Source organism: Gopherus evgoodei, chromosome 1, assembly GCF_007399415.2.
Source record: "Gopherus evgoodei ecotype Sinaloan lineage chromosome 1, rGopEvg1_v1.p, whole genome shotgun sequence".
NCBI lineage: Eukaryota > Metazoa > Chordata > Testudines > Testudinidae > Gopherus > Gopherus evgoodei.
The window spans coordinates 220,826,538-220,849,369 of NC_044322.1; the positions used below are offsets into that span (position 1 = coordinate 220,826,538).

Below are 22,832 nucleotides of genomic sequence, written 5' to 3' on the forward strand. Positions count from 1 at the left end.
CCCCTAGGTGCCACTTATGCCAAAGGACTCACCCCCACAGAGCTCAGGAGCTGGCCAGACAGGCTGGCAGCAGCCTGTGAGTAGAGACACGTTCCTAGAGTAACTGATAGATGGGGACATACAGGGACAGCTCCAGGCAGCAGTGAAGGAAACAGGTGCTTGGGGCAGCCAATGGAAAGGGGCAACACCTCTGGGTCTTCGGTGGTGGGTCCCTCTCTTCCCCTCTGAGCCACCACCGAAGAGGAAGAGAGGGACCGAAGGACCTGCCGCCTAATTACCACCGAAGAATGAAGCAGCATGTTTTAGCTGCCGCTGAAGTGCTGCCAATCATCTTTTTCTTCCCGGGTTCGCTACTTGGAGCCGCAAAAAAGCTGGAGCCGGCCCTGGGGACATGGGCTCTACATCCCAGCCTGCAGTAGCTCCAACCCCATCTCTACCTCCAGAGAAGGGAAATGAAAATTGCTGACCATGATGACAAACTTTACCCTGTCTTCAGATGCCACTGGTGGGGTGCTCTGCTCTTGTTCTATGTTAACAGTCCGCTGTGTGTGTGTGTGTTCCCTCTGTGTGCTGTCCTGCCTCTGCAGATCACTGGCACATCAGACCCAGAGAACACCCCCAATGACCACAGACTCTGGTAAGGTATGAAGGCACGTGGCCAGGTTTATTGTCAAACAAAGCACAGTACTAGTTCCCCGCAGACTCTACAGGACATACTACAAATATGTGCCCCCTGACAATGGACCAGCTCAGTCAGCAGTGGGACTCTCCACTGCCCTCTAGGCCAGAAAAAGACAGCGCCCCAGGGGTGCATTCTTATACACATCACTCCTGACATATTGAGCTGCAGCCCCCATACGTAGTGAGGTACAACCCTTCTACGCAGTAAGGTGCCGCCTCTCACCTTGTACATGTTGGTTCGAACAACCCTTTTGCCCCTGTCCTTGTTATCTGTGTGGAATGTGCAAGAATCGGAGTGTTCTGGTATCTCTAGCACGTGTAGGGCTTCTCTCCTGTGTGGGTTCTATAATGTGAGATAAGGTGTGAGTGCTGACTAAAGCTTTTCCCACACACAGAGCACATGTAGGGCGTCTCTCCTGTGTGGATTCTCTCATGTGTGACAAGGTTTGAGCGATCCTTGAAGCTTTTCCCGCACTCGGAGCACATGTAGGGCTTCTCTCCTGTGTGGGTTCTCTGATGTGTGATAAGGTCAGAACGCTGACAAAAGCTTCTCCCGCACTCGGAGCATCCATAAGGTTTCTCACCCATGTGGATTCTCCGATGTCTACTCAGGGCAGAGCTCTGATTAAAGCTTTTCCCACACTCATAGCATGGGTAGGGAGTCTCTCCTGTGTGGATTTGCTGATGTGAGTTGAGGCTTGAACTATCAATGAAGCTTTTCCCACACACAGAGCATGTGTAGGGCGTCTCTCCTGTGTGGACTCTCTCATGTATGATAAGGTGTGAGCTCTTTTTAAAGCTTTTCCCGCACTCAGAGCACATGTAAGGCTTCTCTCCTGTGTGGATTCTCTCATGTGTGACAAGGTTTGAACGCTGACCAAAGCTTTTCCCGCACTCAGAGCACATGTAGGGCTTCTCCCCTGTGTGGGTTCTCCAATGTATGAGATAGTGCGAGCTCCAACTGAAGCTTTTCCCGCACTCGTGGCATGTGTAGCGTCTCCCTTCCAAGTTTATTCTGTCGCAGGTTATAAGGTCTGAGTGGCTACTGAAGTTTTCCTCTGGCATCTGATGAGTCTCACAGGCTTTTGCTTTTTCTCGGAGTGCACAACTCCCGGAAACATTCCCTTTGGATCTTCCTGATAACGTTCCATGTGGTTCTACTTGCACAGCATCTTCCTGCTGGGGTTTCTCCTCATTCTCACTCACCATCCCATCACCTGAATGGGAGAGACAGAGAATCCAGACAGACGTCACTCCCTATGCCAGAAAGAAAGGAAATCTCAGAGAGAGGAATGGAAAAAGGGATGAACAAACCAAAATCTGTGCTGGAGAGATGAAACCCCAAACCCTTCCCCAGCGGAGAGAGGAAGGGATCAGTTTTGGTCTGCATCTCACCAGAACACTCAGGGGAAAGCGAGATCAGGGAGAGACCTGCTGCCAGTTGTCACTCATGGCTTCCCTCCTACCCTGACTGACATCTACCATAATGATCCCATTCTGCAGGTAACAATCCTGAACTTGGAGAGCTCACAGGGTCTTTGTAGGGCATCCTAAATGTTTCCTGCATTCCTAAACAGTTGAGTTGGTTTAACCAATTCCTCACCTGTGAAGGCAGCTCTCAGGAGCACTTCTTTCTCAGAGGCCTGGAGGTCCGGGACCCACGGCTCTTCCCCTCGTTCCAGCTGCGAGATCACATCAGGTTTGGAAACTGGAGACCCTACTCCAGGCAAAGAAAACAAGGGATGTCAGTGGAATTTGTGGGATACTTGTCACAAAGAATAGTCCATGGTTTTAACCCCAGCTCATTTTTAAGCAGTAACATCCCTAGGCCAGCTTCCTTGGTTCAAAGTGGCAGGAGAGTTATTATTACTCTAAATTATTTTCATTACCTTAATGTCTAAGGACCAACTAACAGTGAGTCCCCATTGTGCTAGGCAAAGTACAAACAGAGAATAGTAGATAGCCCATGCCCTGAAGAATTTACAAATCTAAAATGGACAAGACAGACACTGAATGGGGGAAGGGGTAGATCCCACTGTTAGAATAGAGATATTCAGGCCTGCCTGTAAAGCCTATACTTTAAAAATGTAGATGTATTTTTATTACTTAGCTAGTTATAGGGGTATAAAAACAAAGAATCAAAATCACAGTATGCCTGTGTATGGGCCTTCTCGCACTAGGATAGTCTGAGGCCTCGTTCTTTGGCTAAGCAGCAGGGGCAGTCATAAGCTGGGAAGCACAGTGTCACAGCCTTACATCCCAAACCAGTCACATTGAAATAAGGTGCTACTGGGCTGTTAGGAAGACGATCCTGTCTGGATAATGCCCATCACCACCAGATAAAGAAACAGATCTTAAGATGGTTAAAGAAAACTTAGTTTGATAGCAGCCTATCAATGGTTGTGGTTGTCAAACCCTCATTTTTGTATTGTTTTAAGTTTATGGTCACCACTTTTACTTTGTTAATCGGTCTCATTCTCTAATTGTTTCTGTCTGCTGTATAATTAATGTTGCTAGGTAAGTAAATCAAGTAGTGGGATATAATTGGCTAGAGAATTGTTACAGTATGTTAGAATTGGTTAGTTAAATTTCAGTACCATGATTGGTTAAGGTATAGCTGAGAATATTACTATATAAATGGGATCAAACAGGAGGGGGAAAGGAAATTGGAATCATATTTCTTAAGGGGGGAACAGGAACAGGGAATGGGGAGACAGCCAGGGCTCTGTGGCATCAGAGCTGGGAAAGGGGACACGGGGTAAATGCTCTGTGGTGTCAGAGCTGAGAACAGAACACTGGGGAACAGACTCTATCAGCATATAGAGATAACTGGTGTAAGGGCTTCGGAATATGCCTGCTTAGAAACTAACCCCAATAAATGCATTCTCTGCGCTTCAGACATCTGGTCTTTTGCTGCTTCTTGTCTGTGTGACAAGAACCAGGGAAGTGGGAGGGTGAAGGGAAAGTCCTTTAACAAATCTGACATGACCTGATAACCAAGAGGTAAGCCTTTAAGGAAGGTTTTAATACATTTTGGAATTGATCAGGGATTCCCACGAGGACTGATGAGGGGATGATGGTAAATACACATTTAGGTCCTTGTCTTGTTTTATTTTTCCCCAGAAGGCACACTGTCATGGATCCATAGGACCTGTGAAATGCCCTGGCTTTTAAATAGTCCTTGGGAAGTGCCCCTGGAGTGCACTAGACCCCAAGGGCTCCCACTCTTCCACAAGGACAGGCCATGTAGCTTCAGCACCTGAGATTGAGCCTCCGGCTTCAAAACTACTATTTCAACCTGTTCAGGTCCAGCTGAATGATACTCCTGTTCAGAGACTGTTCCTCAGTCAATTCACAGAGCAAATTTTTGCTGTGACACTGGGCAGACTTTTAAACATAGCAGGGTTTATTAGTCAACTGAAACGTAGCACTGGAAAGTCCTTAGATTAGCACAGGGAAGCAAAAAAGATAATATAGTCCGTACTGGCCAATGCCCTTGAGCTATGCTGCTGTAGAAAATGCTTAGGTTTCCTTTCCCTGTGCCTGTCCATTAGTCTTCACTCCAGTAGTGCTCCCTGTGTCTGCGAGCCCAGTTCTTCCTGCTCCTAAAAACATAATGAGTCCATGTATGCTTCACTCAGCCAAGCGGAGATCCTACCATAGACAGGTGAGAATTATTCCCGTCTCTGTCGGGTATTCCATTGATGTAGGTTGGTCCCAGACAGTCCTTAATGACCCATTCATATCACCCCATGACAGGTACATGACAAAACACCTCGTGTCTCCTGCTCTTTATAATCATAGTAATACCAATCACAGAGGGAAACTGAGGTGTGTATTGGCATCATACAAGTATCACCAAAATTCCTGCCTCTATCACACACACTGCTCACAGCCCTTAGAGAGAAAGCAAAGCACAGGAGCTGGACGTTAGTCCAATGAACACAGTGGAGGACAGGCTGCAATCCTCAAACCCTAGTCAAAAAGAAGAGACAGGTGGGTCCCTACCCATAGAGAGGGGCTGGGTAGAGGCCTGATGCCTGAGAGGCCATTCCTTGAGCAGACCGTGGAGGCAGGTCAAAGGCTTAGCTACCCTAGAACTGTGACATCCCAAAAGCACATTTTGGGGAATTAGGAAATCTAGTGACTCAGGTGCAATGGGAGGGAGAATTAACTCCCCAGCCTTCTCCACATGCTGGGGGAGTTTAAACACTAAAATTCAGGAGCAACAGCCTCTAATTCTTCCAGAAAAGGAGAAGGTAAGAAACAAGAACTGGGCCATGCAACCTTAGAAGGGACAGGCTCGAAGATCCAAGGAGCCTGGAGGGAAGATAGCTTGTGGCTGCTGCAGATGGGAAGAGGAGGCACAAGACTCTCTCCAAACTCTCACTCCTGTTGACCCTGATCTGATTTTATGATCTATGACCTAGTCTCATGTCTTCTGGGCAATTTTGAACTAACTAGAGGTAAAATGTCATTATCAGAGTATTGCTTATTAGCCTGGAACATGCGTGGAGGGGCAAGGAGGTGAACATAAATAAATGGGTTATTAAGGGCAGGGGCTACACTACAGCCGGGATGAAAATTCTGAGATTGATCCACCGATGGTCGATGTAGCGGGTCTATTAAAGACCCAACAAATCAACCACAGATAGCTCTCCAGTCGACACCTGTACTCTACCCTGACGAGAAGAGTAAGTTAAGCAGACCCTGTGGTAACTCGATCTAAGGTACATCGACTCTAGCTGTGTTATTCACGTAGCTGGAGTTGCGCAGTATACACTGAGTTACCGCGGTACTGTAGACATAGCCTAAGCTTGCTACAGTTCAGGGCCTTATATTAGGCAGAGGCTTGTGGGAGCAGTTATGCTGAGGTGTGGGATTTACATGAACAAGCCTAAGGAGACAATCCCAGTTCAGATATTTTGCACCCTCATTTTCAGAGACTAATGAGGAACCACAAACAGTTGCAATGCGCCACAGGATTCTGAAAGAAGGAAGTCTGGGGTGGGCTCTAGCAATTAGGTTGCTATGAAATATTTCAGCAGTTGGACGCACTTACTTATTAATAAATAAGTAATATAAATCATAAGTATTAATGCTTGATGGTTAATTATGGACTTCCCAAAGGCCACATATGTTTTGGGGCACCTATTGACATTATTGTAATCAGAGTAAACGAGCAGATATGGTATATCACCATCCTATTATCATAAGGAAGTGGAGAAAATACCTCTTCTAGTGACCATTTTTCCATTTTGTCAGGTCCCTGAGACAGTGCAAACTGAAGCAAGGCCTCTCTTCTGACGGGTTCCCTTGCCCCTCGATCTCTGTTTCCAATGGTGTCCATAACTTGTAAGTACTCACAGTGCAAGACCCTCTTTATATACTTATCTTACTCTAATTGTTATGTGTATTGATTTTTGCTGAGGATTTCAATTATAACTGTCTGTATTAAAATCAAGTTTCTGTGTGTTTCATCTCCTCATAGACTTTAAAGTCAGAAGGGACCATTATGATCACCTAGTTTGACCTCCTGCACAACGCAAGCTACACAAACTCTCCCATCCACTCCTGCAGCAAACCCTTATCCTATGTCTGAGTTATTGAAGTACTCAAATCGTAGTTTGAAGACCTCAAGCTGCAGAGAATCCTCCAGCAAGTGACCCATCACCCATGCTGCAGACGAAGGTGAAAAACCTCCAGGGCCTCTGCCAATCTGCCCTGGAGGAAAATTCCTTCCCGACTCCAAATATGGCAATTAGTTAAATCCTGAACATGTGGGCAAGATTCACCAGCCAGCACCCAGGACAGAATTCTCTGTAGTAACTCAGATCCCACCCCATCTAATATCCCATCACAGACCACTGGGCACGCTTGCCTGCTGATAATCAAATATCAATTGCCAAATGAATTGCCAAAATTAGGCTATCCCATCATACCATCCCCTCCATAAACTTAGCAAGCTTAGTCTTAAAGCCAGATATGTCTTTTGCCCCCACTACTCCACTTGGAAGGCTGTTCCAGAACTTCACTCCTCCATTAACTTCAAGTTGTACCCCAATAGGTAGGTGTAAAAATTGCACGGGCTACACTACCACCCTGTGATATTATGAACAAAGTCCCCATTTGTGCCTGGGTAGGGGCCCTGCTGTGGGAGGGAGGAATGCAGCAAGGACTCAGGATCAGTGGCCAGGGTCAGTGTGCCTAGAGATGGGGAGGTTATATGGGGAGGGGAGTAATGAGTGAAAGAGGGGGTCAAGAATTAAAATAATGTTTGGGGGGGGGAAATGTATAATGAAGTGAAATTGAACAGAAATAAAACTGGAGTGGAGGCTCTAAAGCAACAAGGCTTAGGTAGGGATTCAGGCTTAAAGGTCTGGGATCCCCCATAGCTCTGATCCCCAAACTTCTCCTCTCTCTCACTGACCCACCCAGACCACTTCCTGGGTGCTCTTCCTCCACACTCCTCTCCACTTCTTCCCATTACTCTCAGCTGGCACCACCTCCCGGCACCTTGAGAGCTTCTTGTGTTCCCTCCTTGTCTCTCACAACCTCATCCCTCCCTGCTGCTTCTTAGCTCTAACCCTGCATGCACCCTCCCCATGTCCTGGCACCCCAGAATTATCTTCTCCCCACTTCTCCTCCCCTCCCACAGCTCTGTTCTCCCTTCACCGGTGGGGTCCTGAATGGCAACATTATACGCTCTCCTATCAAAAGAGGAGCTCATCTGACTGTCACACAAGCCATGCATGAGTCATACACCTATTTACTTAATTTAGAATTCTACAGGCACCATATTTTGCTCTTACAATGAGGAAAAGGCAGGAAAGCTACAGTTATTAATGTAGTTATTAATGTAGCCAATAAGGATACATTCAATGCAATTTTAAAATGACTGGTGGCACCAAAAAGGCACATGTCCAAAAATGATACTATTGGGTGGGAGATAAGGCAAAAAAAGGCGGGCAAGGAAACTTGTCAAAACTTGTATGACAAACAAAGGAATAAAGTTATTACTACTCAGGTTCTTCAGAGACCCCACAGCTTCTAATAGCCCAGGGGACAGGACTCCTTACCCAGCAAGACCACCGTCTCATAGTTCTCCTGCATGACATCCCTGTAGAGGGCTCTCTGAGTGGGGTCCAACAGAACACCCTCTTCTCTGGTGAAATGCACAGCCACCTCCTCGAAGGTCACCAGTCTCTGAAAGAGGAAGAGTCCAACACTCAGTACCTGCTGCCCAACTCACAACCCCACAATTCACGGAACAGCAGCACCAGGTAAATGGAAGCTCCATGAGGCACATGTTAACAGAGTCCCATCCCACCTTGCTTAGAGCAGCCAGGAGGCAAAGGGTAGAGAGAGAGAGAAACTTTGTGTCTCCCAGCTGACAGACGGAGGCAGAGTCGTCACATTTATCACATACCTACTAGCCAGAGCTTGATATAGGAGATGGGGCTGGCTCTGGACCCTTTTTGCTATCACTGAGACTTGCCCACATGCTCAGGGTTTAACTGATTGCCATATTTGGGATCGGGAAGGAATTTTCCTCCGGGGCAGATTGGCAAAGGACCTGGAGGTTATTTGCCTTCCTCTGCAGCGTGGTATACGGGTCACTTGCTGGAGGATTCTCTGCAGCTTTAGGTCTTCAAACCGCAATTTGGGGACTTCAGTAACTCAGACATAGGTTAGGGGATTGTTATAGAAGTGGATGGGTGAGATTCTGTGGCCTGCATTGTGCAGGAGGTCAGATTAGATGATCATAATGGTCCCTTCTGACCTTAAAGTCTATGAGTCTATTTTTCTGTTGTTAATTAACTTATTTTATGCTTTTTCTTAATCAGTGTATTTTGAGTGAAGTGTCTGAGGAAAAGCTCAGCCTGGTTAGCACATATTAATATGTGCATATCTTCCCCATATCAAGGGAAAGGCGAACTATATTAATGGGCTTACATTATACAGATCCCTGTGCACCTACAAGATGGTATCATTTTGGATTTCTACTACAGCAGATGTGCAAGGCTGGGGAGCTGGAAAATTGGCTGATGTCTTCTATCAGTCCTTGAGTGGAGGGGGCCATTTAGGGATCAGGGCAAAAATCTGCCTGGGGATTGGTCCTGCTTTGAGCAGGGGGTTGGACTAGATACCTCCCGAGGTCCCTTCCAACCCTGATATTCTATGATTCTAGGTAAAGCACTCAGGTAGCTTAGCTGGGTGTATGGCACCACCTGCTGTTGTGTGGGTGATAACAGGGCCTGGAGAGGCTGGCTGAATCACCAGCAAAGCAGTGTGAGAAGGGCCAGCCTAGCTTGAAGGTTAGAGGGAACCGTGGCTCCCAGAAGCCCCCCACACTGCACCCCAGGGTGACAACCCATCACACCCTAGATTACACAAGTCTCAGCAGATTTGTCACATCCTGTCCCCTCCCTTTCCCCACCCTAGATAGTTCCTGCCTCCCACCATCTCAAGCAGTTCCCACCCTCCTATGCATTTACTACTCCTCTCCCTCCAAGCAGAACCCACCACCAGCTCCCTGATAATCCCTTACCTGAGCCAGCTCTACTGACGCCATTTCCTTCCCCCTGGGAGGAGGAGATGATCTGGAGCGAAACATCCACGTTATTCTGTAGCCTGCCGAGGTGAAAAGGGCAAAGTGTGAGAATTCAGACGGGGTTTTTGTCCATTCCACAAACCGATTCCCCCCAGGATTTTCCCCTGCTAATGGACATTCTAGGTTCTGCCACACTGTGAAGCACAGAGTGACCTTAATCCAGTACAGGCCTAGCCCCCTCGCACCAGGGTGTAACCCTCTGAGACACGGTGAAACCCTCCCAGTAACAGTCTCTCTGTTACACTTATCAAGTTTGCGAAGGATACCAAGCTGGGAGGACTTGCAAGTGCTTTGGAGGATAGAATTAAAATTCAAAATGCTCTGGACAAACTGGAGAAATGGTCTGAAGTAAATAGGATAAAATTCAATAAGGACGAATCCAAAGTACTTCACTTGTGAAGGAACAATCAGTTCCACATGTATGAGAAATGACTGCCTAGGAAGGAGAACTGCAGAAAGGGATCTGGAGGTCACAGTGGATTACAAGCTAAATATGAGTCAGCAGAGTTACACTGTTGCAAAACAAAGCAAGTATCATTCTGGGATGTATTAGCAGGAGTATTGTAAGCAAGACACAAGGAGTAATTCCTCCTCTCTACTTCACGCTGATTAGGCTTCAACTGGAGCAGTGTGTCCAGTTCTGGGCACCACATTTCAGGAAACATGTGGACAAATTGGAGAAAGTCCTGAGAAGAACAACAAAAATGATGAAAGGTCTAGAAAACATGACCTCTGAGGGAAGAATGAAAAAAATGGGTTTGTTTAGTCTGGAGAAGAGAACACTGAGACGGTGCATGATCACTTTCAAGCAGATAAACTGATGTTACAAGGAGGAGGGAGAAAAATTGTTCTTCTTAACCTCTGAGGACAGGACAAGAAGCAATGGGCTTAAAATGAAGAAAGATCGGACATTAGGAAAAAATTCCTAACTATCAGGGTGATTAAGCACTTGAATAAATTGCCCGGGGAGGTTGGAATCTCCATCACTGGGGATTTAAGAGCAGGCTGGACAAACCCCTCTCAAACTTCTGTACTGGTGACCCCTTTCAAATAGCAAGCCTCTGAGTGCAACCCCTCCCCCCGTCCCCTTAAATATATAAAAGAGTGTTTTTAATCTGTAACACCATTATAAATGCTGGATGCAAAGCACGGGTTGGAGACTGACAGCTCGCGACACCCTATGTAATAAGCTCACTACTCCCTGCCTGATCCCAACTCCCAGCTTGAGAACCCCTGGTCTAGATAACACTTCGTCCTGCCTCAAGTACAGGGGACTGGACTAGATGACCTCTTGAGGTCTGTTCCAGTTCTATGAGGTCCATCTACCTCAGTGGCCAATGCCAGGTGCTTCAGAGGGAATGAACAGAACAGGTCATCATTAAGTGGTCCATCCCTTGTCACCCATTCCCATGGCAAACAGTCCCGTTTCCTCTTGACAACATGCACAGCTCAGTGCAGAAACGATACAGACTGGAAGCTCAAGGTACACATGCACCACTCTCCTTTCACCGCACACGTGGGGGACTCAGACCCAGATCTTCTCATATCGCAATCACACCTCTACCAAGCTGCTCCAACTAATGTCTGTACCTTTCAGTGCAGCTACACCTAACACAGTGAGTGCAGCTGGAGTGCTGGCAGAGAACACCCAGTGGCTGTTGCCAGCTTGAGGGGCCAGAGTTAAGGTTGCATTGGCATGGACATTAGCTCTCTATTTCCTAGGTTTTGGAGGTTTGATTTTTGCTGAACTTGACACTCTGTGAGGGCCCAACATACTGCTGGGCAACCTTACCTCTGCATGAATGAAGGTGTCAGGGACTAGATGAATGTTCAGTAAATACCCAGAAAGTGATGGCTTCCCATCCCTACCTGCCATTCACAGAGGCAGCAAAGCCGGGGGCAAGACAACTTTCAGAAGCAAAGAGAAGGGGATAAAGCTTATAGTTTCTCTGCCAGTCAGGCAAGAAGGGGTTGCAGCGAGGGAAGATGGGCAACGGATAGTTGGAGGGCTGAAGAGGTTTAGGGGTATGCTAGGGGAGAGAAGTAGCCGGGACTGGGCAGAATTAAGGTTCCTACAGGATACAGGCATTCGCCATAGGGCTACAAATAAGGCATTTTACTGTATAAAGTGCCAGATTAGATTATACCGATCTTTCCCTCAGGGTATCACCTTCACTGGGTTGTTCCTTTTATTAGTAATTCCCAGAAGTCAATAAATAAATAACGTTCTATCAGTTATGACATGGCCATTTCAGATTTCTGGGGACTGTCTATAATTTTGCACTAGGGGCCAAGTCCTTGGGGAAATGGAGCCTTAGTTTCATTTTAACTTGTGCATGCTCAGCAGCTTCCAGAATTTGGTTCAAAGTATTTCCATGTTTCCCTGGACTGTTCTTAAAAGTGCTGCTATAGAAAGTGGGGAGGGGCAGGAACTCACTTCAGGATCAGTAGCTGAGTCCCATAGATATTTATAGCTCATTGGAAGGAGGACGGGGATTGGTGCGTGTCTGGGGATATAATAATTAACACATAAATATCATCATTCTTAATGAATTTTCATCTTCTAATTCCCATAATCCACTAATTACCCCGGCTGCCCAGGGGAGTCTGGGGAGGGAGCACTAGTAACCTTCTGTGGCCAGTGTGGAACCTAAGGAACAAGGATCTTTCAGTGTCTGGGCCAAAGTCACCCACTTCACTGGATAAATCCCTGGTTGCTGGAATCTCTTTCCCTGGAAGTTTTTAAGAACAGGTAGGAGAGAGATAATCTACATATACTGGGTCCAGCCTCTGCAGGGAGAGCTGGACTTGATGACAGCTTGAGGTCCTGAGCAGACCTGCATTTCCAGGATGCTATGCAATATATACATATGAAAACAAAACATACAGAAAAATCCTCACCACAACATAACGTCAGGCAATTCAGGAAAAAAACCAACCCCTCTCCCAAAAAACCCTACACTCCACAGCAGGTCCAGTTGTTGATCAGAGACAAAATCTGAGTGCATTTCCCATCAGTATTTGATAAATGAACAGCGAGACAAGAGGCAACATTTGCAATAAATATACAGTCACGCTGAAGAATTGGAGAAAAGGGGTAAATCTGAGATGTGGTTCGTGCTTTATCATTACAGAGACAGGGCCTGGCACTCAGGGCCCATTCAAGTAGCAACAGACAAAGAGAGAACGGGGCAGGGCGGGAGGAGGGAAAGATATTTTACATCCCTCTTTGAGACTTGTGGGGAAAACGGGTCACAAACTCCACATCTGATAACGGGGAAGACAAACCCCCAGAGCAGGGTGGGGGGTTTCCATGGCTATGAAATGAGGGGAGGGCGAGGGGCAGTTTGAAGGGATTTTATGTGACTATCCAACACACACAGACAGTGACAGTTCCCCACCCACACACACGGGCCGCAGGGAGCCCGGGGGGGAGCAGTTTGAAGGGGGCCGGGGGGAGGGGAAGGTCCCTGGAGCAGGGAAGGGGGCAACAGTGGGGGATGGGCAAGTGCGAGACAAAGACTCTCACACATACTCTTCACCCCGGGGGTTTCCCGGCCCCCCACAGACGGTTCAGCCCCCCAAACCACTCCATCGCTACGGAGGCTGCACCGGGACCCCCGGCCCCAGCTTCCGCCCTGGCCCTGCTGGGCGACCCCTCCCCGCTCCATGCTTACCGGCTCTGCCGCGCGCCGGGTTGTCTCCCCACAGCGTCCGGAAGTGACGCAACCCACAGGGGGCAGGTAGAGGAGACGCATGACGGTTGCGGCCCTTAGGGCCGTTGGAGTGCAGGGCGCGTTGGGCTTTGATGCGGTGCTGCCCCCCCCCGCTGGGGGCGGGGTTACCCACAGCCCCTCCCCTAATCCCCTCAAACCCCCCCCCGCTCCGGCCCCCTCCTGCCTCTCCCGGCCTCTCCCCCCCCGGCTGGAGCGTTCCCGCCCCACAAGGGGCCTTCCTCTCCCCCTCCCGCGCGGCCTGGGCTGGGGGCGGGGCCTGTCATTAGCCCCGCCCTGTCGGGGGGAGGGGCAGCCCCCGGGCCGGTGCTTGCAGGGAACGAGCTCAGAACCCGCAACCGATGGTGGGGGGAGACCGGACCAGGAAGGGGGCAAATGCAGGGAGAGGGGCTGGGGGAGATGGGAGTGATGGGACCAGGGGTGGGGAAGGGGGAGACAGGAAGAGGGCAGATGGGGGGCTGGATTCCCAGACCCGGGACTTGCCCAGACCCACTGGCTGCAGCCTCTCTGGGCAGATAGTCCCATCCCAGGGAACAAGGAGCAGAAGGAGGCAAAGCCGGATTCGTCGGACACAGGCCAGCCGCAGGGGTTTCCGGCTGGCTTGGGCCCTGAGGTGCCCCCATGAACATTCCTCTGTGCCTTCCTAGGCGGCATGGCCCACATTTTGGGGACCACTGCCCTAAACTGAACCCTACTCACTAATCAGGGGCTAGTGATGCCAAATCCCCACCCTTTCTGTCTGCGGCCCCATCCATTTCCATCCCTTCCAACCACTATGGGATAATGTGGAAGCTCTTGAAGCCCCAAACCACTTCTGCCACCAAGCCCCTCTCCCCCAATGCCTTATGGCATTAGCTGTATTGGTGGGGAGGGAGCTCAGTGGTAGGGCACATGCTTTGCACATATGCTTTAGTGTGATAATTCTGCTAATGAACTGTTCTAAGATTGTCACTGTTTTCTGGCAGGGATCCCTGATATTTATGTATTGATGGGATCTTATCTAGCTGGGGAAATCTAAGATGTTTATACCACAGTCAGCTACATGGTCAGTGCATGTTCATTGCCGATACACGGGATATCAAGAACCCTGTGACTCTCTTGGGAAAGGAGTTTTATGAATATTTTTAACGGGTTCCCTTCACCAAAATATTGCGATAGAATCTCCAGTAAGTTCATATTAAAAATGGTTATTAATGTGAGGCCTCTAAAGTGAGCGTCAGACTCATGCTACTGCAATATCTGAACCATGGTAAGCAGGGGAGTGATGTGGAGGGTCCCTGGGGACACAGAGGAGCTGAAGTCCCTCAGGATTGAGGGAACTAGGCAATGCGGAGTGACAGGGTTCACACGCTGCACAGATGGGGCTGAGGGAATCAGCATCTACTGGGGCTGAGGGCTGGGATGGGGCTGCATGGGCAGTAGAATGGGAGGCAGGTTGGGACCGAGGAACCCGGGGAACATTTCAATCCTTAACAACCACGGCCGGCTCCAGGCACCAGTGCAGCAAGCAGGTGCTTGGGGCAGCCTATGGGAAGGGGCGGCACCTCTGGCTCTTCTGTGGCAATTTGGCGGATAGACTCTCAGTCCCTCTCAGAGGGAAGGACCTGCCAAATTGCCGCCAAAGAATTAAGTGGCAGTAGTAAAAGTGCCAATCGTGGCTTTTATTTTATTTTTTCAGCTGCTTGAGGCGGCAAAAACAGTGGAGCCGAACCTGTTAACAACACAAAACAGAGAAACGCTCCTGAGTCTCTCCCAGGGAATTAACATTTCTGTGCAGAAAGCTAAAGGTTTTAACAGAAAGGAGTGAAACCAAATGCCCACACGATGGTGCCAGAAGCCTAGAGACAAAAAGCCCCAGGATTTCTTTGTGTGCCTGGGCTCCGGAAAGGGATTTGGTTCCACTTGTTGTATTGCTGTGGCCAGTAACATCCCAGGAATGAGCCATGTCAATGACCGTGACCCTGGGTGTGAAGAGGCTTTAATCTGATTCCAACGGAATAATGATTTCACACCTGAGTTATTAGCAGCAGCTTCCCAAGGGCAGTTCCAACTGGTTCCTCCCAGAGATGAGTGGTTGGAGAACAGGGAATCTCTCCGGCTCCCATAGAGTGACCAGATAGCAAGTGTGAAAAATCGGGATGGGGGTGGGGGTTATAGGAGCCCATATAAAAAAAAGCACCAAATATTGGGACTGTCTCCACAAAATCAGGACATCTAGTCACCCTAGGCTCCCACTATCATTTCTCCAGTCTTTCTCCCTCCCTTCTCCACACTGCCACATGCCCCCACTAGTAATGAACTAATGGATATAAACTGGCCATCAACAAGTTTAACCTTGAAATTAGGTGAAGGTTTCTAACCACCAGCAGAGTGAAGTTCTGGAACAGCCTCCCAAGGGGATCAATGGGGGCAAAAGCCCGAACTGGCTTCAAGACTGAGCTTGATAAGTCTAAGGATGGGGTGGTATGATGGGACTGCCTACACTGAAAAGCGATTTGGCCTCCCCTTTGCCTATTGATGACCCCACATTGACTCTGAGAGTTGATTTATCTCCACTCTGTTGGGTTTGAAGAGTTGGTTAGTTTTACCCTTGGTATCCCACCAGGCTGAACATGCCATGTTATCCATGGTGACACTAGGATTGAAAGATTCTATCGTATTATAAAAAAATGTAAATAAAGATGTGGTCTGAATGTGAGCGTTCTGTAATGAAAGGCTGGTTCCCCCAGTTGAGTCCCAAATGCTCTGCTAGAAACGCCCCTGGGACCCGGCACTCCCCAGCAGGAGTGAAAGGAGAAACCCCCAGCTCTGCCTTTAGCTCAGGCTGATTTATTGGGGAATGGGGGAGAAATTCTTTGCTTCTGAGCAGGGAGCCAGGGCCGTTCTCTGGGAATCAAGGTGCCCAGCCTGACCCAGCTGCTTCATTGCCCCCCAGGGGCCCTGCAGGGTCAGTGCATCCCTGAGGCCAGGCAGCTGCTCGAGAAGCTCTCCTGGTGTAGCTGGCAGTTCCTGAGAATCATAATCTAAGAGTCTGTGTTCAGCCATCAGGAAAGACATCAGTTTTGCTCCCTACTTCTAAACAGAGCTCTCAGGCAGTGACTCTCAACCAGGGGTCCCCAGTTGAGGGAGCAGTGAGCAGGTTTTGGGGCGGGGGCGCTACCAAAATAACCCAGAAAGCAGGGCCGGCATTAGACTCCCTGGGGCTTGGGGCGGAAAGCTGAAATCTGAGCCCGACTGCCCAGGGCTGAATTCAAAGCAACATAACATAACACCCCAGGACAGACAGGGCAGTAACCTCACATCACCGCTTTGTGACTCCCAGTTACCCTGTAGGGACAGCAGGTCTATGCTGGGCCCTAGGGCCCCCCAAAGCACCTGGAGGGGAAGGGAGCAGTAAACCCCCAGGTCAGGGGGTTCCTGCTGCCTGGAGGTGACTATATTCTCACAGCCCCTCCCCCTCATACTGACACCTCCATAGACCCACCCCCTCACAGCCCCTCCACTCACACTGACACCCCCATGAACCCTCCCCCTCACAACCTCTCCCTTCGCACATAGAGGAACTTGTTTGCTGGAGCCTGACATTACAAACCCAGGGGCGAGATTTTATGGATATGGAATTCTCCCAACCACATATTAACGCCCCCATCCTCCCCAGTGCAAGGACTCCCCGAGCTAGTCAAGTTCATAAGTGGCTCACTCTTTCCATCACACCAGATGGCTCCCTTTGAGCAACGACCTTTTGAGGCCAACAAGAAACCTTCTAGGTTGGGCTCATTCATGCACCACATTTACCAGTTGTCCTGGGCTCATTGCCCATGACCTGCACATGTGCTGGCTGTCAAGTGTGAGACCGTTTGATCCCTGCCTCGCCTACAATCCTGTTTCTCAAGCTCGAACCCAAGACCAGAAATGTGCTGCAGCTTATGCAGCCCTGTAGAGCATTCAGAGACACAAAGAGAAGATTCATACGTGACCTTGGCACACCCCATAAAAATGGCCAGACGGGTTAGACCAAAGGTCCATCTAGCCCCGTATCCTGTCCTCCGACAGTGGCCAATGCCAGGTGCCCCAGAGGGAACTAACAAAACAGGCTTTCAGGGAGCATCTGTCCCTTTCCACCACAAGAGCAAGCAGGCAGGTAAAAGGGGTGGGGAAAAGTCCCAGGAACCCTTCCGCTTTTTCTCCACAGTCACTGCCCATCAGCAGGATTCCTCCTCCTCCCTCCTGGGCCTCAATGTGACTAAATCTCCACACCTAGACAGCCGGCCCATCCACTGCACCCTGATTCCCCATGCTTAAGTCTCCCTGCCAAAGTCCTGCACCTGGCTCCATATAATTAATTCTAACATCTCACTTGCAACTTGACTTCTTGTGCCCAGAGTGTCTCTGCCCCCTCAGCAGATGACCGGAGAAACGCAGTGTCTGCCTTTCTAAAGATGTAGATTCAGAGTCCTGAGTGCTGACCGTTACACCAGGTAGCCAGCTTGTGCTGTTTTCTCTGGACATCTGTGACCCTCACAGGGTTGGCTTGTGTAAGGGGACTGTTGGCCCCTTACTAAAACTTAGTGGGGGGATTTTGATTGGCTGGTTCCCAGTACCAAAACGAAGGGGAAAGGTCTATGGGAAATCAGGACCCAACGGCAACGGAGAGAGGCTGTTAAGGTTCCTTATCCACTCCAAACTTTAGGGTACAGATGTGGGGGACCTGCATGAGAAGCTCTAAGCTTAATTAACAGCTTAGATCTGGTCTGGCTGCCACCACCCCCAAGCACTCCCTTCCCTGGGTAGTCTTGGGAGACTTCACCAATTTCCTGGTGAACACAGATCCAAACTCCTTGGATCTTAAAACAAGGAGAAATTAGCCATTCCCCTTCCTTTCTCCCACCAACTCCCGGTGGATCCAGATCCAACCCCCTTGGATCTAAAAACAAGGAAAAATCAATAAGGTTATTTTTTTAAAAAAGGCTTTTAATTAAAGAAAAGAAAGGTAAAAGAAAACCATCTTGGAGAGATTAGCATACCAGCTACTCTCACAGACAACAGATTCAAAACACAGAGGATGTTCCCCTGGACAAAAACTTAATTACACCAATGAAAATACTCAAATACCCAATTTGATTCTTCCTCTAATTGCACAAGACAGGTTACAAAGAAATAAACATAAACCTATTTATTCCTTTCTAAAACTTACTACTCTGATAAGAGGCTGGTTCCTTGATCTTTTTCACTCCGGCTGAAACTGAAAAACTGACTAAACAAAGGAAATTTCCCTTCTTCCTTTTGAAACATCTTGTTCTCCCATTGGTTCCTCTGGTCAGGTGTCAGGTAGACTAGGTGAACTTCTTAACCCTTTACAGGTAAAAAAGGCATTAACCGTTAACTATCTGTTTATGACAGAGGCCAAAGCTGCAGCTCACCCTCACAGACAGTCTAATGAGGGGGTGACCAGGCCAGGGGGTCCCATTCTCCATGTGAGCTGGAACTACCTGGGCCACAGTGGAGCCAAGCTAAGGAGAGAGCAGGAGCCAAAGAAGAGCCTGGGAGCAGAGCGGTGCAGGTGTAGTGCGAGAAACTGCTACCCGTAGGAATTTGCTACCTATAGTATTTACTCATATGTAAGAGATCATAAAAAACTGTGATCTGTTATAATTTGCTACCCGTAGCAGCTACTGATACATATGGTTGTTCATATTTGCTAACTTATCCTAATTTGGTACTTCTCGTCTCACCTGTCTTCTGGTACAGAGGTAGTGAATTGGTACCAGTAGCAGTTACTGATACCTATGGTTGTTCTTATTTGATGACTTGTCCTAATTTGCTAAAACATGATAGTAGTGGGGGATCGAAGCATAAAGTCTTCAGCTTCCAAATATATCAATTGCCTCTTAATATAGGATTGTAAAAAATAGAGTGAGGTCATTTAAACATCATCTATTTTGCAGCTTCATTTATTGTGCTCACAAGGTAGCATCCTAACATTAATACTTCTGCCCAAGTGACCTGTGGATAGCATTCATTTTAGTGGGACACATGGAAGATAATTTAAATTTTTAATTTCCATAGGGTTCGCATTCAATATACTTCTATGCTGGTGTAATTTATCACCATTACAGTTCTATTTTATTTATGACAATAGCACAAGTCAGTCACAGAAGTGACACAGTAACCGGGTAGCGAGTCTATGCTGCCATAACTTGAGTTAACATACGCTCATAGTGTCAATATGGCCTTAGATATAGGAAATGTTTGGGAGCAGTAACAGGAAAAGTATGAGGGTAGACCAAATTTCATTCAGGTATTTAGCTCCAGCTTTTGTGGAAGTGGCCTTATGGCACCATAGAACATATCACAGAATATCAGGGTTGGAAGGGACTTCAGAAGCTCATCTAGTCCAATCCCCTCCTCAAAACTCTACAGGCTCAGGATCAAAGAGGCACATAAGAACAAAATATCATGTATTAATTAAAGTTTCTTGACCTCAGGGTGTATAACTCATGTTTTTAGAATTTGTGTGGTTGTCAAGCCCCCTTGGGGTTGTAGATGTGTGCTCATTATGTTTTGAAGGCCAAAACTATAAATGGGTTTAACAAAGAATTAGATCAGTTCCTCAGGCTAGGTGCATCAGCTATTAGCCAAGAGAATCAGGAATGCATCCCTGTGCTCTGGGTGTCCCTAAACCTCTGACTGCCAGGATGGGTCACTCAGTGATTGCCTGTTGTGTTCATTACCTCAGAAGCACCTGGAACCATGGGCGGCAAGTTATATACCCACGTGGTGCCCGGGCACCAGCAATATTCAGAGCCCAGGGGCCCAGCTCCACCAATGTTTGGGGCCGGGTCTCCCCTCCGGCCCCACCTGCTGCCCCCCTGCGCCTCCCCTGAGTGTCCCCTGGTCCTCTCTTGCTGGCCTCTTGCATGTCTGAGACCCCGGAGGGAGCAGAGCGTCCCTGCCTCTTCTGTGCAGCTCCTCGCTGCCTCCCTGCAGAACTGCTGCCGCAGAGTCCTAGTGCCCTCCTATATCAACTGCCAGGGCAGACTGATTGAGCCTGCACTTCCCCCTCAGACCCTTCCCTTTTCCGGTGGGACCCTCCACCAGCACAGCCCCCCTCACCCCAGTCACTGCTCCTGCCCCATGCTGGGCAAGGTGGCAGCCCCATCCCCTACCCCCAGTGAGGCTACAGTCAGGGGCAACAGCAGGGGAGGAGGCGCACGCAGCACCCCCTGGCACCCACCTTGGGGAGGCAAGGGAGATTCCTGGACCTGAGTGGGGCCCAAGGAGCAGTGGTGGGGGTGAGTGTGCTGCTGGGGAGGGGGCAGGAAAAGGGGGCTCCTCCCCCAGAGCTTGCTGCTGTCGGCAGGGAAAGGGCTGAGAGGAGTCCTCTTCTCTGGGCACTGTCCCAGAGCAGCCTGTCTGCACCCCAAAGTCATCCCCAGCTCTGCCCCTCCCCAGAGCCCATACCCCCAGTCAGAGCTTTCACCCCCCACCACACCTTCAGCCCTCTGCCCGAGCCCAGAGCACCTCCAGCACCCCAAATGCCTTATCCCCAGTCCCAGCCAGAGCCCTCATCCCCCTGCACTCCAAACCTCTGCCTTAGCCCTAAGCCCCTCCAGCACCCCAATCCCCCCCAGCCTCAGCCAGAGCCCTCACCCCCCACTCTCCTACCCTCTGCTCTAGCCCTGAGCCCCTCCAACACCCCAAACCCCTCATCCGCAGCCCTACCCCACAGCCCTCACCCCACACCCACCCCTCTGCCACAGCCCTGAGCCCCCTTCCACACCCCAAACCTCTCATCCTCAGCCCAAACCCATCCTCACCCCTGCACCCCGTTCCTCCCCCAAACTCCCTCCCAGAGCCTGCACCCCCTCCCTCCACACCCCCTCCCATTGCCAAACTTCCTCCCAGCACCTGCACCCTGCACCCCTCACCTCCTCCCCCACCCAAACTTCCTCCCAGAGCTGCACCCTGCACCCTTCCTGCACCCCAGATCTCCTCCCCCACCCAAACTCCCTCCCAGAGCCTTGGGCAGATGTGAGGGTGGAGTTTGGGCAGGGCGGAGTTTGGGCACCACCAAAATTTCTACAAAGCTGCCGCCCATGCCTAGCACTGGCTGCTGTCTAGACCGACTATTTGTCTGACCCACTACAGCAGTTCTAATGTTCAGCAAAATTTACAATAGATTTTTGCCTTTGACAAGGATGTTACATGAGAGAGTATACGGCCGTTACTGAATATTTGCGAATCAAGTTCTACACACAAGGAATGGCATGTGGAAAAAAACTAAGGGCTGGATTGAGAGGCAAAATAGCAGTTGCAAAAGGCAAACACCACTGGTGGATTGAATTAAAAAAATGTTTGAGACCAGCTCAGAAATTCAGTCAGGCTGGAAGTCAGATGATCGAGCAGAATAACCTTCTGCTCTAAAAATAAGAAGAAAAAGTTAGAATTAAAAATTCCAAATTCGAAATCACAGTCAAAAACAGAGCAAGTGCAATACTAGAAACACAGATGTCATTGCTAAAACTAGCAAGCTCTTACTGCTGCATATTTTCAAGGAGGACTTGTTGGTAAAATATAAATTAGATAGCACAATGACAAAGCTAAATGACAAAGTGATAAAAGTAATTTAGGGAATCCCAGCAGCAGATAAGACAAATTGGTGAACTGCTGTAAGTCTTTATGCAGCCAGATACACTGATAAGGGATTATTTGGTTCTGTAAAATATTTCATTGAATCAAGTCTCCTACAGCACCCCGATCTCTGCTCCTCCTCCTGCCTCTGTGTGTCACAGAGCCACTGCAGGGACTGACCCACACCCAGGACAATGGTGGATTAACAAATCTGGTGCCCCTAGGCCCTCAAAAAATTGCCGCCCCTCCCTCCCCCCACGCCAGCTCAGCTCTGCTCCCCGCTGCAAGCCTGGGAGGGAGGGGGGAGATCTGGGGGGATGAGGGGATGGCGGGGGTGGAGTGATGGTGAGCTGGGGCAGAGAGCGGTTCCCTGCCCCCCCGCCGGCTCCCCCCCCGAGCACGCCGCTACTCGCTTCTTCCTCCCTCCCTCCCAGCGCATTCGCACAGCAAGCCTGGGAGGGAGGGGGGAGAAGGGGAGTTGCGGCACACTGTGGAACAGAGGTGAGCTGGGATAGGAAGCAGTTCCTGGCCCCCCACTGGGTTACTTCCCATGCCAGTGGGCCCCAGTTCACCTCTGCTCTGCCTCCTCTGAGTGCCGCTACTTGCTTCACCCTTCCTCCCTCCCTCCCAGCGCTTTTGCGCAGCAAGCCTGAGAAGGAAGGAGAAGGAGAAAAGCACGGCGCACCTGGGGGAGGAGGCAGGCCGGGAATTTGGGGAAGGGGTGGAGTTGGGGAGGGGGCATGAGCAAATTTGCGGCCCTAGGCCTAGGCCTTGTTGGCCTATGCGATAATATGCCACTGACCCAGGCTCTCACTGCTATTAACACTCACAGGGGCCAATCCAGCTATGGGAGAGTGAGCACCCCTGGGAGCAGGGAAGTGAACAAGTCTCTGTGCCAGAAGGTGGCAGAAGGGGCAAGAAAGGGAAAGAGGAGAGAAAGGCTGAAAGGGGATAAGGAGAAATGAGGAGGGGAAAGCAGCCCCCAGCTCTTTTCTCCTGCATCACCCCTGAGTAGATTGCTCCTGAGCTCTGGGTAAACATCCCCCAGTGCCCAGAGTCTCCCAGATCCCCCTGTCTCCCCAGGGAATGCACATAGGGGTCTCCTGCCTGCCAGGCGTAATTACAAGGAGCTGTAGGTGTCATGTTTATGCCAAGATTGGAGAAAGACAGCA

At 49.5% G+C, this 22,832-nt stretch overlaps 1 protein-coding gene across 1 annotated transcript; it reads right to left on the reverse strand.

Annotated features, from left to right (window-relative positions):
* Positions 1 to 683: 683 nt before the first annotated feature.
* On the reverse strand, positions 684 to 13,139 carry LOC115636628 (zinc finger protein 501-like). Its single transcript, XM_030536981.1, has 5 exons — positions 12,973 to 13,139; positions 9,233 to 9,315; positions 7,761 to 7,887; positions 2,285 to 2,398; positions 684 to 1,898 (listed from the first exon to the last, which is right to left on the reverse strand). Exons 2-5 carry the CDS (start codon positions 9,296 to 9,298, stop codon positions 991 to 993), a joined length of 1,215 nt encoding a protein of 404 aa, XP_030392841.1. The 5' UTR covers positions 9,299 to 9,315; positions 12,973 to 13,139; the 3' UTR covers positions 684 to 990.
* Between the last annotated feature and the right edge of the window lie 9,693 nt (positions 13,140 to 22,832).